The sequence below is a fragment of the Pimephales promelas genome, chromosome 10 (assembly GCF_988280905.1).
Source record: "Pimephales promelas chromosome 10, fPimPro1.hap1.1, whole genome shotgun sequence".
Classification (NCBI taxonomy): Eukaryota; Metazoa; Chordata; class Actinopteri; order Cypriniformes; family Leuciscidae; genus Pimephales; species Pimephales promelas.
Window position 1 is genome coordinate 35,323,935 of NC_142778.1, and position 16,165 is coordinate 35,340,099.

At 38.6% G+C, this 16,165-nt stretch overlaps 1 protein-coding gene across 2 annotated transcripts; it reads right to left on the minus strand.

The window, feature by feature from the left end:
• Positions 1–376: 376 nt before the first annotated feature.
• On the minus strand, positions 377–12,284 carry cfap45 (cilia and flagella associated protein 45). Of its 2 annotated transcripts, XM_089116530.1 has the most exons (13): positions 12,074–12,284; positions 11,895–11,952; positions 10,873–10,992; positions 10,661–10,794; positions 8,694–8,838; positions 6,023–6,193; positions 5,773–5,951; positions 5,562–5,691; positions 5,338–5,484; positions 3,887–4,000; positions 3,559–3,752; positions 1,853–2,077; positions 377–522 (listed from the first exon to the last, which is right to left on the minus strand). In XM_089116530.1, exons 2-13 carry the CDS (start codon positions 11,895–11,897, stop codon positions 447–449), a joined length of 1,638 nt encoding a protein of 545 aa, XP_088972656.1. In that variant the 5' UTR covers positions 11,898–11,952; positions 12,074–12,284; the 3' UTR covers positions 377–446. The 2 variants fall into 2 exon arrangements, with proteins under 2 accessions (XP_088972656.1, XP_039540181.2); XM_039684247.2 differs by lacking the exon at positions 12,074–12,284 and having other exon boundaries at positions 11,895–12,066.
• Positions 12,285–16,165: the final 3,881 nt, after the last annotated feature.

A 16,165-nucleotide genomic window follows, 5' to 3' on the forward strand; every position in this document is an offset into this window, starting at 1 on the left:
GTCTGGTGTCGTTTAAAGCCCTTTGAAGCTGCACTGAAACTCTCATTTGGACCTTGAACCGTTTGGTTTCCATTGAAGTCCATTATATGGAGAAAAATCCTGGAATGTTTTCATCAAAAACCTTCATTTCTTTTCGACTGAAGAAAGAAAGACAAGTGAACTACTCTTTTAAAATAAAGTGTGACCAAATAAAGTAAACCTGACTTTTGAAGACAAACACATCAAGGATTCAAAGAAAGTCACATCGCTGAGTCAGCAACAGAGAGAGAAAAACAAACAATCTCATTGTGTATTTTGTTTCAAATTTAATTTCTTTCCAACTTGAAAAGATTCAATCGTTTCCACAAAAATGTTTACACACTAATTTTGCTGGTGGTACTTGTCCAGGCAAAGCACATATTTTTCTGATTGTATTAGTTGGACATAGCCTCCATTTCTCTTGCTCCTCAGTTTGAAAGAGATGGAAGAGCTTGAACTTTACGCTCCACTTGCTTGCAGTGCTTGTCTGAGAGCCCAGCTGCCCTGCGGTCAGAAGTGAAAATAAATGTGCAAACATTGCAAATCTAAATCTTTGCAAGATGTGTGTGTGTGTGACACAATGATCCCAAAATATAATCTCTGAGAAGGAAAAGATTTTCAGGGTTTGATTAATATGAAACTCTTTTTTTTCTTCACAACCTCTATATCTGGACACTTATCATTGCATTAAATAAAAATGGCTAGTAGTTAATGCAATGAAATTCATACATTTGAATTGTGCCATACTGTAAGTGTTCAAACACTTTTTGAGGCCACCGTGTCTTCTTTCCTGTATGCAATCCATCATCCTGTATTTCATGACTCATTCATGACTCATATTTTCATTACGGTCTTATGTCATTTTTAGGGCTGCCCTGACTAAAGATTTTATCTGGTTGACTTGTAGTTAGCATAGAGAAAAATACATTTTTCATATTTGTGTTGTTTTGGGTTTTTCTGTTATCTTCTCTTATCTTCTTTTTATAGGTTGCCTGATAAGGATCCACACTGAATTTATTAATGTGTTTAAGATGCCAGTCCTTTGTGGAAGGAGTGTTCTGATCCCTATCCTGCAGTTGTGCTCAGGAGCTGGACCATCATACTGCTCTGTTTCTTAAAGGAGTAGTTCACTTTAAAAAAAAAAAAACTTTTGCTGATAATTTACTCACCCCCATGTCATCCAAGATGTACATATCTTTCTTTCTTCTGTCGAAAAGAAATTAAGGTTTTTGATGAAAACATTACAGGATTTTTTTTCTTTTTTCGAGTCATTTCGTTCATTTCGTTTGTTAAATGAACCAAATGACTGGAAAAAAAAAGATTTGTCAATTTTGATGAACTGGAGAGTCACGAACGCTCATCACAGAACAGAGTAAGGCGAGCATTTGAGCTTATAAAACTTAAACTTTTTTATTTATTTTTTTAAATGGCCGATCATTTCGCTAGATAAGACCCTTATTCATCGTCTGGTGTCGTTGAAAGCCCTTTGAAGCTGCACTGAAACTCTCATTTGGACCTTGAGCCGTTTGGACCCCATTGACGTCCATTATATGGAGAAAATCCTGGAATGTTTTCATCAAAAACCTTAATTTCATTTCGACTGAAGAAAGAAAGACACGGACATCTTGGATGACATGGAGGTAAGTAACAACACCTTTAATTGTTTGCTTATTTACTGATATACATCTATTTTCTTTATCATTTAGACCTAAATAAATATTTTGTTTAATATATTTTAAGACTCCCTTTCTATTGTTACTTCCTCGAGCCGGGATGTAACACTATATAAATCGAGAGAAATGCATTTTTTGTTTGCTTTCCTCCAAGGACATACCTGAGTTCCCTTAGCTTCTTTTCTTTGATCTCGTCCAGTCGGGCTCTGCGACTGCGCGCCTCCTCTTCCAGCCGTTCCCCCTCTCGAAACATCTCTCTGCGCTGGCTGACGGCCTGCGCTTCTCTCTCCCGTACCTGCTGCCTCACAGCCTCAGCATGCCTTTGGATGTGTTGACGCCGCTGCTCCTCTTTTTCTCGTTCTTTCTCAATGAGATCCTGCTGGGCCCTGGAAAAGGAGTATACAGCATGCAATCTTCAATACCTTTGTCCATTCTCCCCTCCTCCACTTTCATAAGACAAAATGTTCTGTCAGCAAGTACAGTGAATTATTTGACGTGTTTGTGGATTATAGAGGTAGTCGTTTAATTTTCATATTAAAATAATGCTTAATACACTGCATAATAATAAACAATCAAAGCTTAGCGCTGTGAAACATTCTGCTCAAGGCGTGCTTGTAAAAATTGGTTGTGCTCTATGTGATTGATCATTTCGGGCTCGAACTGATTCGGTTACACCGATGCCTTTATTAACTGTGTTTACGATTTTGGAGTTTGCAATTATGGACCGGACGTTGAGGATTTTGGCCAATCACAATGCACTGGATCAGCTGGCCAATCAGATCACTCTGGGCTTTTCGGAATGAAAATAAATCAGACATTTCATACAGACTGGGAATAGAGGCTATGCAATAGGTGGTTTGCAGTCACGTGATTGTGTTGACGCGATTGGACGAGATGTAATGGACGAGATGGAGGAAAATCCGTACTGTACTACTTTAGACGCTATTACAAGAGACATGTACAAACAGAAAATCAAAACATATGTTGGACGTTATCCTTACGTTATGAAGAGGACCGATTTTCAACTGAATTGAGAGATTTGCCTGTAGATATCAGCAACTAACTCGTCTTACAGACATACTTTGACTTTACAAAGTTTGGAAACTGGTACGTTACACAAACAGCCACATAAGTGTATTTAAACACCTGAATAATGTAATCATAAGCCACATAAATAATGTATACTCACAATTAACGTATTGCACACACACAGGCATTTTTCTTGGTGTTTTTCTGTCAATTTCTTGTATTTCCCCCCTTATAAACAATAACTTTTGGCACACCATAAAAAACTCCTCGTGGTTTGATCGATTTGAGCAATCATAAACCATTTTTTTTAAATAAAAGCAAGTTAACCTATTCTAGTACACCCAATAAACTTGTAAAAACTTATTGCAATTGAATTATATGTTTAAAAAAAGAATCCTTGATGGATATGAGCTGGAATAGTGATTTTCTTTTTTCAACCTTAGGTAAAGTAAACCTTAGATAAGTTAGTTTAAGTAGTTAAAATATTATTGAAGTGGGGATAGGACAAGAAAAGTTATTCTAACTTCTTCCTACCCCCTTTGAACATGATTGTTGTTTGGACCATCTGTAGATGATCTTTTTTTCTTGATGTTGATGATTAACTAATTATTTATTTTTTTTACTTTTATTCAGTTTTTGCTGTTGTGTTTGTTTGTTTTTTTAACATGTTCAATAAAGAGAATTCAATTCAATTCAATTCAATAAACAAAATAATGAACTTTAAAGACCTTTAAAATGCAACAAAATATCCCCTGAACCCCCCTAGTAAGCTCTGTATTTCTAAAGCCTTGTGTCCGGCCATGTTTATAGTATATAATACATGTGCTGGTGTTTGTACCTCAGGACCCTCTCAAACTCTGCTCTCTCTCGTCCAGCTTCAATGGACAGAAAGCGCTCCTTATGAGTGACTTGCACCAAGCGAGCAGCCTTTAGCTTCTCTTCCTCTTCCAGCTTTTTCTTAGCCTGCTCTTTCTCTTTTCTTCTCCATTCCCTCGCAGCCGCTTCCTGGTTCCTCCGTGCCCTGATCTCATCCTCACAGTTGAGAGAAAAAAACTCATTTATTTGAAATCCAGGATGTGAAACGTATTTCGCCATCATGTATGGGTATACATCTCATACAAAGGAATTCAGTATTTTTTTTATAAAGACATCCTGTAACATTTTACCTGCTCAGCTTTATGGTCTCTATCCCGTTCTTGAAGAGCTCTCAGTCGCGCCACTTCCTTCTCTTTTTCTTTCTTGATTCGTATCTGCTCAGCTTCAAACTCTGCCTCTCGTTCCTAGAGGTCATTAAACACATGTTCTGGGATTAATGAGGCTAGTCAATGAGGCTTGCTGGGAAAGCCATCTGCAGCTGCTGATGTTGCCATTGCCAGCCCCTTGAAGTTTTTTTGTTTAGCTTGTCTCAGCATTTTCCTATAATTTATCTATCATTGAATGATCCTTCTTTTGTTCACAGAGAAGGAATCAGTCGGTCAGACTTGAAAAGATGTTTTTTCCCCTTGTGGTCCATTTCTAATATTGCGCAAAACCAATGTAATGGCCAGGGCAGCAACGGCCCATCAGACTAGTGACTGGTCTACCCTATCAAAGCTACCAGAACATACTAATTTTATTTCACGCTTAGTTGCAGAGAATGGCATTTCCCCCTTACAGACAAATGACAGACTGGAAATGATTAATTTCCAATGAAAAATATTATCGAACACATTCCTGAACACCCAAGTAGCACTCCTAGTAACTCAATTGTGGAAAAAAATATTATGGTCCAGTTGCATGGAGGTCTGACTTCTATCCATAAATATTCTGATTAAATTTGAACTTTTGCAACTAGACCATAATGTTACCACACGGCCAGGTCTTTAAGAAAACAATGAGCACAATAACTACCAGCATTTTTGCACTGAAATATTACTATTCAAACACTTTTTCTCTAAAATGGATGGTTATGTGTAAGTATGTGTGTATACTGTATGTATGTCTTCGTCTAGCATGTGTTTGAGTCATAGCCAATCCTGGACAAGCCCAATTGCCTGTGTAAAGCACTTCACAGTTTATTACTGAGCAAAAAAATCAAATAATTTGGACTAAACCACTCAATTCGCAATGGATTAGTTTTACAAACTTTTTCTGAGAAAGTGGTCAAAGTGTTAGTTGCGTTGACTGCCAATGGAGGGACAAAAAGCTCTCAGATTTCATCAAAAATATCATTTGTGTTTTGAAGATGAACAAAAGTCGTATGGATTTGGAACGACATGAGAATTTTTCAGTGAACTATCCCTTTAAAGTAGTCTTATAAATTATACGGCCAATTCACACTGCGCAGACAGACGGCAGCAGACAGTTCGTCGGCTGTTGTCGGATCAGTACGTTACCCCTGTTGGCACCTATTGGCTTGTAGGGCTTTTTGTCAATTTAACATGCTGAATCATGGTTGTCGGGTTGCGTAGGAGAAGTGACCTAACTGCGTCTGAGAAGTGGCCTATATGAATGCTTAATTCATCTTATTTATTGTATTTGATTAACAAGGTAAGAACTGCAAGAACAGCCTGCCCCTGATTTTAAAGTTTGATCATTACAGCGGTAGTGAGAAACCCATTAAAAAGACTTTTCTTACCAACTTCTTGGTTGTATACTCTACAGCACGCAGATCTGCTAATCTCTCTTCTTCCTTTCTCTGCTCTTTAGCAAGCAGGTTCTCCTCATTTATCCTCTGAATCTCCCGAAGCAAATTCCTCTGCTCCTCTTTCTTCATTTCAATGACCTGAGATAACATTACACAAAGAGTGAGTCTGGATGCGAGTTCGGTACTTTTGATTCATATTGATGTAGAGCGTGTACCTTGATCTCCTCCATCTGCATCTTTTCCATGTTTTCCAGCAACTGCTGACCCTCCTGCTCCTTCATCTCATCCTGAAGCATTTTCTCCTCCAGACGCATCTGGATCTGGTCGAGGACGCGCAGCTTCCCGCTTTAATAACACCCAGCCATCAATCAGGGAGCAATACATTGTATTTGGAGTATATAGAATATAGAGCGTAACCATCCTTACTGAATCATCTGCTCTTTGCGCAGTTGTTCGATTTGTTCCTGAGTTTCTAAGGCCCGGCGACGCTCCACCTCCATGATGGCATCCAGCCTTTTCTCCTCCTCCAGCCACTTTGCGCGGTTCTGTTTCTTCTCCTCAATCTGCGCATCCCGGACAACGTGGCACTGCACTTTCTGAATCAACTGCAGGAGTGCAAAGACAACATTAGCATGTAGGAAATAACCAGTTGGCTTGTTAGTGTGATCCTCTCTACCTCATTAAGCTTCTTGACTTCGTCCTCTTGTTCCATTCTCAGGGTGTTGGCTCGTTCCAACAGGTACTGAGCGCGGTCCCTCGCCTCTATCTCGAGCTCACTGAGGCTCTGGTTCTTCTGCCGAGAGAGGTCCGCCTGACGCATCTGTGCTTTTCTCTGCTCTGCTGAATCCTGATATGACAACAACCAGATCAGGGGCAATGCCTCCTCAAAAATTAGGATGTGAAAAATAAAAGTGTGCGATGGGTTTAGTGGGGGGTGGTTAAAATGATTAATGAAAATATATAGGGCCCTATTTTAACGATCTGAAACGCAAGTGTCCCGGCGCTGTTGCTATTTTCCCGCTGTTGCTATAAATGCCTCTTGCGCCTGGCGCAAATCTAAAAGGAGTTGGTTTGAAGTAGCTTCATTATTCATAGGTGTGGTTTGGGCGTAACGTGAAATAAACCAATCAGAGCGCCATCCAACATACCCTTTAAGAACAGGAGCGCTTGTTGCATGACGGATTGTTATTGGCGGGTTTACCAGGAGCGTTCACAGCCGATGAGACCGACGTTCTTGTCAGGGCAGTGAAAGACAGAGAGGTGATGTTGTATGGGGATGGGAGAAACTCTCGCACATCAGCGTCGGTTAAACATTATATATGGATGTTTCTTGCCACTATTGGGCAAACAGGTCTGATCCTTCAGTAATTAGCCTTAAAAAATGGGTTATTAGGTTTTTTCATCTTCATGTAAACCACAATGATTTCCCTCATGTGTTAATAGTTTTCCTTGTTATAATGTATGATTTGTAAAACTAAAAATGGCTGCATTTGTGTTGATGAGAGAATCAAAGTGTATGCGCGTTGTGCACCCGCTACATTATGGCCAAGCATGCGCGCTTAAAATAGCATCATGAACAACGCGCCACTGACTTTAGACCAGGTTTTTTCTGGTCAATGGCGCAGTTGTTTTCTGGAAGTGTAAAATAGCACCTGGGAATGTTTGCGGCGAAACACGCCTCCTTTTTGCGCCGATCCGCCCAGGCAGCGCAAGTTCATTCCCTAGTTTACCGACGTGCGTCTGTGGAGGAAAAAAGCCCGCTTTGCGCGCGTGCAAAATAGGAATGAGACATGCGTTTGTGTATAAAGTCAGTTGCGCCGGGTGCAAGATAGAGCCCATAGTTTAAATAGTTACTGCCTTTAATTATTATTTTGAAATGAATGTAAAAATTCTAAACCTAGTGAGATTTATATTTGGTTTTAATAATTAGAACAATTACATTGTCAAATTACAAAATAGAATTGTATTTGGTTTCTTTTTTTTTACGTAATGTAGAGTAATGTTTGTTTAACCAGGGAAATGTGACAACATTAAAGCCCCTTTCACACAGCACGTTGATCCCGGGAAATTGCCAGAACGCCTATTGTGTGAACGCAGACACGACCCGGGATTGATACCGGGACTGATATCTGATATGGGACTGATATGGGGACCTAGTAACATCAGAGAATGTCTAATTGAAGAGAATTGGCACTGGCTGGTTACTTCCGGGTTCTGGACTGGCTGCAGTGACACGTCTCTGTCCATGCGGGGGCGCTCGCGGTCGAGTGCAGAATGAATGGGAGTCTATGGGGTTTCACCCCCATAAATTCACTTTTCTCAGGATGTAATTTGGTAATTTGAAAGTTGCATTCAAAAGGGAGGGCTAAGAAAATACACTCAGCTGAAAATTGCATTTTTAAGTTCACTTATCTGTTCTAAAAATCCGTTCAAAACTGTGATGATGTCACACAATAGCAGAATGCTAGCGTGTTTTCCGGCCAACAACAGCCTAACTTGTACGAAATCAAAAGGACATAAGTACTCGTTCATTCAACTTTTGGCCTATAATCTATATTGAACTTGCGGAATCAACAATAAAGTCTCTGTTAATTTAACGACAAGCAGGTGAAAGAGACACTTTTAGCCGTTTAGCCCCATAGACTCCCATTCATTCTGCTCTCGAATTTTCTGTGTGAAAGGGGCTTAAGTGTAAAGGAAATGAATTTACTGAACTAAATGAATTTACTGAACTGAACTAAGCACGCCACTGAGCTAGATTCCTGAAGCATATAACAGGGCTTGGAAGACAACCAAAGAATACTGTGGGGGCCATTAGTTTTCGCATTGAAAAAAAATTAGATGTAGGCAAAGTAATGGGAGAAAATGAGAACATAGTCTATGTTATGCATGAAATGCTGCAAAAGACATGGTCCAATGGTACTAGACATCAGTCTAGCCAAACGCATGATTACCTACACTCTAAAAAATGCTGGGTTGTTTTAACCCAACTTTGGGTCAAATATGGACTAACCCAGCCGTTGGGTTAAATTTTTACATTACATTTTTAACCCAACATTTCGGGTTTGTCCATATTTGACCCAAAATTGGGTTAAAACAACCCAGCATTTTTTAGAGTGTAGAAAAACAATGTGCAATACAACGAGTTCTGTTTAAACGGCCCGCTAAAGTGTACAAGGTAAGCTTCATTTCGTTTAGATTAAAAGACGCAGCAGAGCTTTTGATGATCCATGATAACATCAAAGGCTGTGCTGCATCTTTTCATCTAAAAGCAATGCGGTTCATTTTGCGACGGAGTTGTCCTTTAAGACAAATTACAAATTGAGAGTTTGATATGGTTGGCTCACTATAGCTTCTTCACAGGCTTGGCGTTGGGCCTCCAGCACAGCTGCTTTCTCCTCTTCACTGGGGACATGAGACTCCACCATAATTCGCCTGAACTGAGCCGAGGACAGGATGACAGACTGTCCAGATGGGTCCTCACTTGGGATTCTGGTTCATCAAAACAAGAGCAAAAAGCAGGCCTAAAGGGGTTATCAACTGCATTTTTTTTACATCAAAAATGATCATAATTTAGAAATAAAAGGCGCTCTGTTGGAAGGGGCGTGTCTACTGTGAGACTTCAGTGTAAACGTATTAAGTAAGTATTATACGTGGAAACTCTCGAAAATATTTACTACATTTTTACAATTACAGCTGTCGAGATGAACTAATTGTGAAAAGTGTTGATTATATCATTATCAGAGATGTATAAAGTACTAGAAACCCGGACTTGAGTAAAAGTACAAGTGCTCTATCAAAAAAGTGACTTGAGTAGAAGTTGAAGTGCTCTTTAAGCACCACACTTAAGTAGAAGTACTGAAGTATTCAACATTTTTTGTACTTAAGTATTGCAAGTAGTTTATTTTAAAATTCACTAAAGTACTAAAAGTACAAGTATTGTGTCCTGTAATTATTAAAGAAAGCAGTCAAAAGTTTGAACTAGCAATCAAATAAGGCACTTTAGTGGGATACAAATTTGCTTTGGCGGCCGCCAAAAAAATGTCATTGCAAGAAAACCCCTGAATTAGTTGTCAATGTCTGTGTCAGTCAATACCATTACCCTATAAAACTGGCGTGTGATTTAGGCAGCATGAAAGGCAACTTGCAATGAATGATTCGGAAAATTTGTATAATTGTAACGAGTAACTAGCAGAACATTAAAAAAATAACGAAGTAAAAGTATTAAATTCATCGAAAATATCTACTGAAATAAAAGTAGAAGTATGAGAAAAAGATAATACTCTAGTAGAGTACAGATACAGCATTTTAGTACTTAAGTAGTTCTACTTCGTTACTATACATCTCTGATCACTATATTAAGATTTACTCCCGTCGCATGTCAGGTTGCAACGATGAGCATGAAGCCGATGACACACATGAATGCAGTGATCTTGTCAATGCAACTCGATTTCTGCACTCTTACGAATGATCATAACCAACAGTGCAAACACAATGTGAATAAAAGATTCATTGTGCAGTGAAGACAGCGTCATTGATTATAATGGACTTTGCACTGACACAACTTGCACTGTTTGATTGGCAGCTGCAGCGATTATTAAGCGAGCGTTCTTTGATCGCTGTCTGTATATAATTGAATCACAGTTTAAATAACAGATTGCTACTAAGAGAAACGATGTGAAGTTGACTGTCTAGTCACTGGCTTGATTTACTGATGCATAAAAGGCAATAAACAAAGTACGTCTAACTGTACATGAATTATTACATATCAGAAATCACTGATCACAGATTAAGCATTAGAATGAACATGGATACTTACATGTTGTTGCATTACTGTCGGGTTCATATCTTGCAGTAAAAGTCTGTTTGCAAAGCCTGCGCCGAAATTGCGACTGATTTATTGTTCCGATTTCCGAACAAACAAATAATGCACATTCCTGGCATTAGGATCCTTTGGAAGGTATCGTCGCACTATTGCGTCATAATATGACAAAATCTGAAGCTAGTTGTCTTCAGATCTTGGTTTCAATAAAAGCTGTTTTTGGACTAACAAGGAAGTTTTGAGTTCTGAAAGTTACAGGATGGTTTTTATAGTGCAATGACCTTGTATCAAAAGATTAAGGATAATTTGATTTCTCAATTCATGACCCCTTTAAAAATAAAGAAAACACAAATGGCCAATATACGCAGTTCAGGGTTATACTGGTTTTATTCAAGTCAAATCAGGTTACACCAACATTTTGAACAAGTAATGCAAATATCTCAATAAGGATAACTACATGTCTCCACAGAGAAAAAAACTTTTGGTACTTGCCTGAGGTCTCTGATGAGGTCTTTAGTGATGATGCGGACTGTTTCTGGCTCTTTGGTTGCAGGAGCCGAGCGCGACAGTGACCTTGACCTCACGCCTCTGCCTTCAGCATCATCTTTTATATCAGCAGCAGAATGCTGAGAAAGATTTAATAGACTGTTGGATCTTCCTTTACTTTTCATTTAATGTCTAAGACCATAAAGTAAGCTTTCTACCTGTTTGGGGGTCCCAAAAAGGGTCTCGTCCACATGAGAGGTGTGGGCCCGTCTGCGATAGCGGCGAGACAAACCGCTGCTGCCCGACAGTTTCCCAGATGATGACCCGGCGCTTTGAGGCTGAAAAGCATTTCAAATTACCAACTACTTGTGAGTCACAAGTCTCAGGAATCTTTCTGGTTAATTTTTTATTTATTATAAACTGACTCATAACATTCATTCATTCTGGAATTGGACTACACTTCCTGCTGAATTCTGAAAAAAGTTAAAAGTTTGGAATAATTTTATTTATTTATTCATTAATTTTCATAGTATCTTCTGCTCACCAAAGCTGCATTAATTTGTTCAAAAATTTTAATTTTATACAAAGTTTAATACAATTTCCAATGTGAATATATTTTAAAATGTAATTTATTCCTGTGATCAAAGCTGAATTTTCAGCATCATTACTCCAGCCTTCAGTGTCACAAGATCCTTCAGAAATCATTCTAACATGATGATTTAGTGCTCAATTTATCAGTTATAATTGGTGCTCAATTATTAATAATGTTTTTATTGCTGTCAAGGTGAAAAAAGTAAAAATAAATAAATACTGATATTTTGGTGGAAAATGAAATACTTTTCAGGGTTCTTTAATATAAAGTATCAAGTTAAAAATAACAGTATTTATTTGAAATATACATTTAAATGGTTATTACTTTTAATAATCAATAATTAAATTATTCTTTCTATTTTCTATCTCGTTTCCAAAAATAAATGCATAAAAATTAAAAGTTAAGCAGCCAAACTGTTTTCAACGTTGATAATAAAACATGTCTCTTGAGCAGCAAATCAGCATATTAAAATTATTTCTGGAGGACGTATTGTATTTTTCATCAAATAATAATGGTGAGCAAAAGACACGTAAACATTTAAAAATCCTACTCATTCCAAACTTTTGACAGCCAGAAAAATTAATATTAATCATATTAATGACCATAATATTGTGTGAGTTATGGTGTGTAAAAGCAACGTTTACTTACCATTTCTATCGAGCTGACGTGAAAAAGATCATAGTATAGACGTTATTGACACAGATAGCTACAAACAACACAAAGTAAAAAAGGCATGCCACTCAATTATTTCTAATTTGTGTTTTTAAAAATGGAGCAAAAATAAAAGAAATAGAGAATAACACCTGTGTTGACCACAGTTAGCCTACCAGAAATAAAACCGACTCCCCACAGTGGTAGTTTGTATTGCGTTTCCATGGAGACCCGGTTACTGCGGTCACGGAAGAGTTCCTGCAAAACCGGAGGCTGTCGTCTCAGGACCACATTACTAGGACCCACGGGTTTTTTTTAATTTATTTATTTATTTTATGAAGACTACTAACAGTTTATACTATGGGTGCTGCACAGTTTTAAAACCTACTTGCAGAGTGTGACGTGACGTCATATTGTGACCGTTGCAAACCGCAAGTGCACCTTCTTCCATCTAATCGGTGTGGTGTAAGGTAGGTAGGGAGTTTATTTTGTGATAATTTTTATTTCCTGACGCTGTACAGGCTCTTTTATTGTACATAACAATGTAAACAGCTCAGTAACCATTTTATAGACCCAGTCCGTTGCATTAGATTTGCACCCATAATCTCCATAACTCCACAAGGGGTCATCAGCTTTTTTGAAAGGTTGGGGCGGCCAGGAGGACAACTGACAAGCATGTGACTGAGCACAGTGAAGTTCTTGAGTTATTGTTCCCTGGAGATGTTGTTTCAGACAGGGGTTTAATGTGGCAGAATCTTTGGGTCTTATTAGTGCTAGACTCAAGATAATGTTATTTACTAAAGGAAAACAGCAGCAGCTTGACTCAGCTGAAATTGAGCCATCGTGGGGACTGGCAGCAGTGCACAACCATGTGGAGAGAGTTAAAGGCCTTTGTGCGAAAATAAATTCACCATTTCGCAATCGCAAGGAACTACCAAAAACACTGTGCTACTCAACTCCTGATGGAAGTGTGCTGTGTCCTCTGTAACCTTTGCACTCATGTTTTTCCACAAGAGTGAATACATCTATGCATTGTGTCAAAACTATATCAGAGTCTAGAATGTTTTCTATGTGACAGTAAGACATATTTTTTATGGGTGATACAGTACACATTCTATTTATTAACTTATTTAATAAAGAAGAACGGCTTTCATTTAGTAGGATATGGAATTGAATAAATCGGATATATTATCAAGATGTAGACTACTACACAGGGCACTCCAAAACCAGCTTTAAGGCAATGCTGCACGCATAAGTTCCACATTTGATGCAAAAGGATGCTCTTCAGTTTCCGGTTGGGGAGATTAAAGCGGAGGAAAACCGAGGAAAACGGGATTATGGCAGAGTCTTCAAAATGTACTGTCCTCCCGTCTTTGAAACAAAACTTTCATACGTTTAGATGTAATTTTAAATATAGTTATGTTTAAAACAATTTTAAAAAGAAGCATAAACACAACGAGGGGTGTCTGTTTTGTCTGTTTTCGTGACTAACGTTTCTTTAGTATAACCACGGAGTACTGTATAAAATTCTATATAAATTCTTGGTATAGCATTGGACTCTACGGTCGGCGGAAGTTATCGAGAATCCTTACACCTTTACCGGAAATACCGCCGTGCATAGAGCCCATAGGGGGAACCTCCCCAACAAAAATTACGCAACATAAATACTGTGAATCACGCACAGATAACTTCATACAGTCAGTGAGTTAGAGCTGGGTGATATGGAGAACCAAACAAATATTTCTGACCAAACATCAATGACGATATTGAACGGTATTGATACTGAAGGGTATGAAACAAGGAACAGCTGGGGCAACTTAACTAAACACAGGTGAATTGTCAGCTGGATTGAAAGCTGGAAGTACGCATCAGGTATCGCGTAGGGATCACACCCTAACGATGTTGATATTTTTTGAAAGTAGCGTTTCTTTTCATGGCAGTCGAGGTTGCGAAATGTTGTCTTTCGTAGCGATTTCCTTTATTCATACGAAGCTGACAATCATAACAAGCAAGCTAGCTAGCTAATGCTTGTCAGTACCATAGACAGTACTCAGTAGGTACTCAAAATGGTGGCAGTCAAATGGAAAAAGAGCGGATGACGCTCGAGTCCCTCTCAAAGCAGGGGCGAGAAAGAAACGGAGGGGTTGCATATGCCTTGTGACATGATCGTCTACACACATAGTGGCATACAAACAGATACTTCTTTGAACATTGGTCCTTGTGTTTGTGATCTCAAACAGCAATGAATAGTAGCCCACTGTTAATGTGTTAGAAATGCTCTTTGATTAGTCTAGTTTGCTGGACCCACCACACCTTTGGATTTGCTGAGGTACTAAGAGAGCACAGCCAGATAAAATAATCTTGAGAAGGAGAGGACACAGGGGTAACAGACCTCCTTTGCCAGCAATAATAACTTTCTTGCAAATTTTTCTTGCATTAAAGCACTGGTCTGTTCTGGATACAGAGAATCGGGCCTTTTGGTGTTTACGGAGACCTGGTTCAGGATCCAGATATTGCCATTTTGCATTTGGTTTTGAAACATTTTGCGGTCCCATAATTTGAAAAAATAGCATCCCATTGCTTCGGGTGTGTTTTTACAGTTTGTTTGCGCTTAAATGGGTGAAATATTTTCCAAGTATGGGACACCATACCTAGTTGGCTACCCTTCACGTGAATTAAATTGGGTCTTTGATGGATGTGAAGATAACTTATGTCTTTGTGGTGTGCAAAACATGGATTTACAGAATGTGAATAGTGCTAATGTCTCCAGCTCTCATGGCAAGGTGCCATTCTCCTATTTGCCATTGTTGTAGTGTTTTAATGACAGGAACCCATGTCTCTGGAAGCAGACAGACTGGCTGTAAGCTCTCTTGAGGGATGGCTAATGCCTGGCATCACATTTCAATACATGAGGAGACTGTGTTATACATTCGTGGTGGTTTGGGAGTGATTTTGGAGCCAGACATTTCATTGCCAGAAAATTCACAGATATTTTGCTTATGTGGGTGTAGACAAACAGGCCAGACTAATAAGTAAAACATGGGGGCTGAAGGGAGAAATGAATTTGAGAAGAACCTTTGCCCTATATTACAGGACTGTGATACCATTTATCAAATTGAAACGAAGGCGTAAATGACTAAATACTAATTCAAATGCTAACATTAAATTAGGCATACTCACTGCCTTTTGCAGTTACAATATGTAAATTAGATAAAAACATTTTCTTGGAAACAGGAGAACATCAGTGATACAGTGACATGTGATGCAATTTTTTCACTTAAGAGAATAAATCAAAATTAAATTATTGAATAACCTGACATGCAAGATATTCTGTAAACTGTTGGTGTCTTAAGGACTGTTCCACAGGTGCAATTGGAGTTTATGGTTCATTGAGCATGAAAAACGTTTACAATGTTTTCAATAATGATCCATAAAGCTTAAAATACAGTATGAAAAAAAATATATTTCTAGTTTATATATCATATTTATTTCTATTTTCATTTAAAAACTACACAAGTTGACCAAAGTGCTTTACAGACCCAACTGTACAAAACAAATAGACAAAAACACAACAAAAAAACACTCGATGGAGTCACAGGATCTAAGAGAGAGTATTCCTGCTGCTACCTCGAAAGCACGATCTCCATTGGTTTTTAACCGAACTCTTGGTACATTTAAAGTAAAGCTTTGTGGGGATCTAAGTGGTCTAGCCGCAACCAACATGCTGCTAACAGACTCGAAATACAGTATATACAGGGGTGAGCTCATGTAGACCTTAAAAAAACATTTAAAGCACCTTGAATTGCACTCTATACTCAACGGGAAGCCAATGCAGAGAAGCCAACACCAGAGAGATGCTGGAACATTTCCTGGCGCCAGTCAACAATCTGACCGCAGCATTCTGCACCAGTTGCAGCCATGAAAGGATAGTCCCAAACAAAGATAATTACAGTAATCCAATCTAGACGTGATGAATGCATGAATCAATTTCCATATCTTTAGAAGACAGGAAGCCTTTTAATTTGGCAAAGCCACTCAACTGAAAAGCTTCCCTCGACCACTGCATTTACTCGTTTATCAAATTTCAGTTCAGAATCAAAAAAAATCACACCAAGGTTCCTCACCTGAGTGTTAACATTCGATGCCAAAGGGCCCAAGTCGAGAGCAATCTGATTCACTGACTTTGGTGGACCAAGTATCAACACTTTGAACTTAGATTCGTTCAGCTGAAGAAAATTTGATGCCATCCACCACTTTATTTCGTCAAG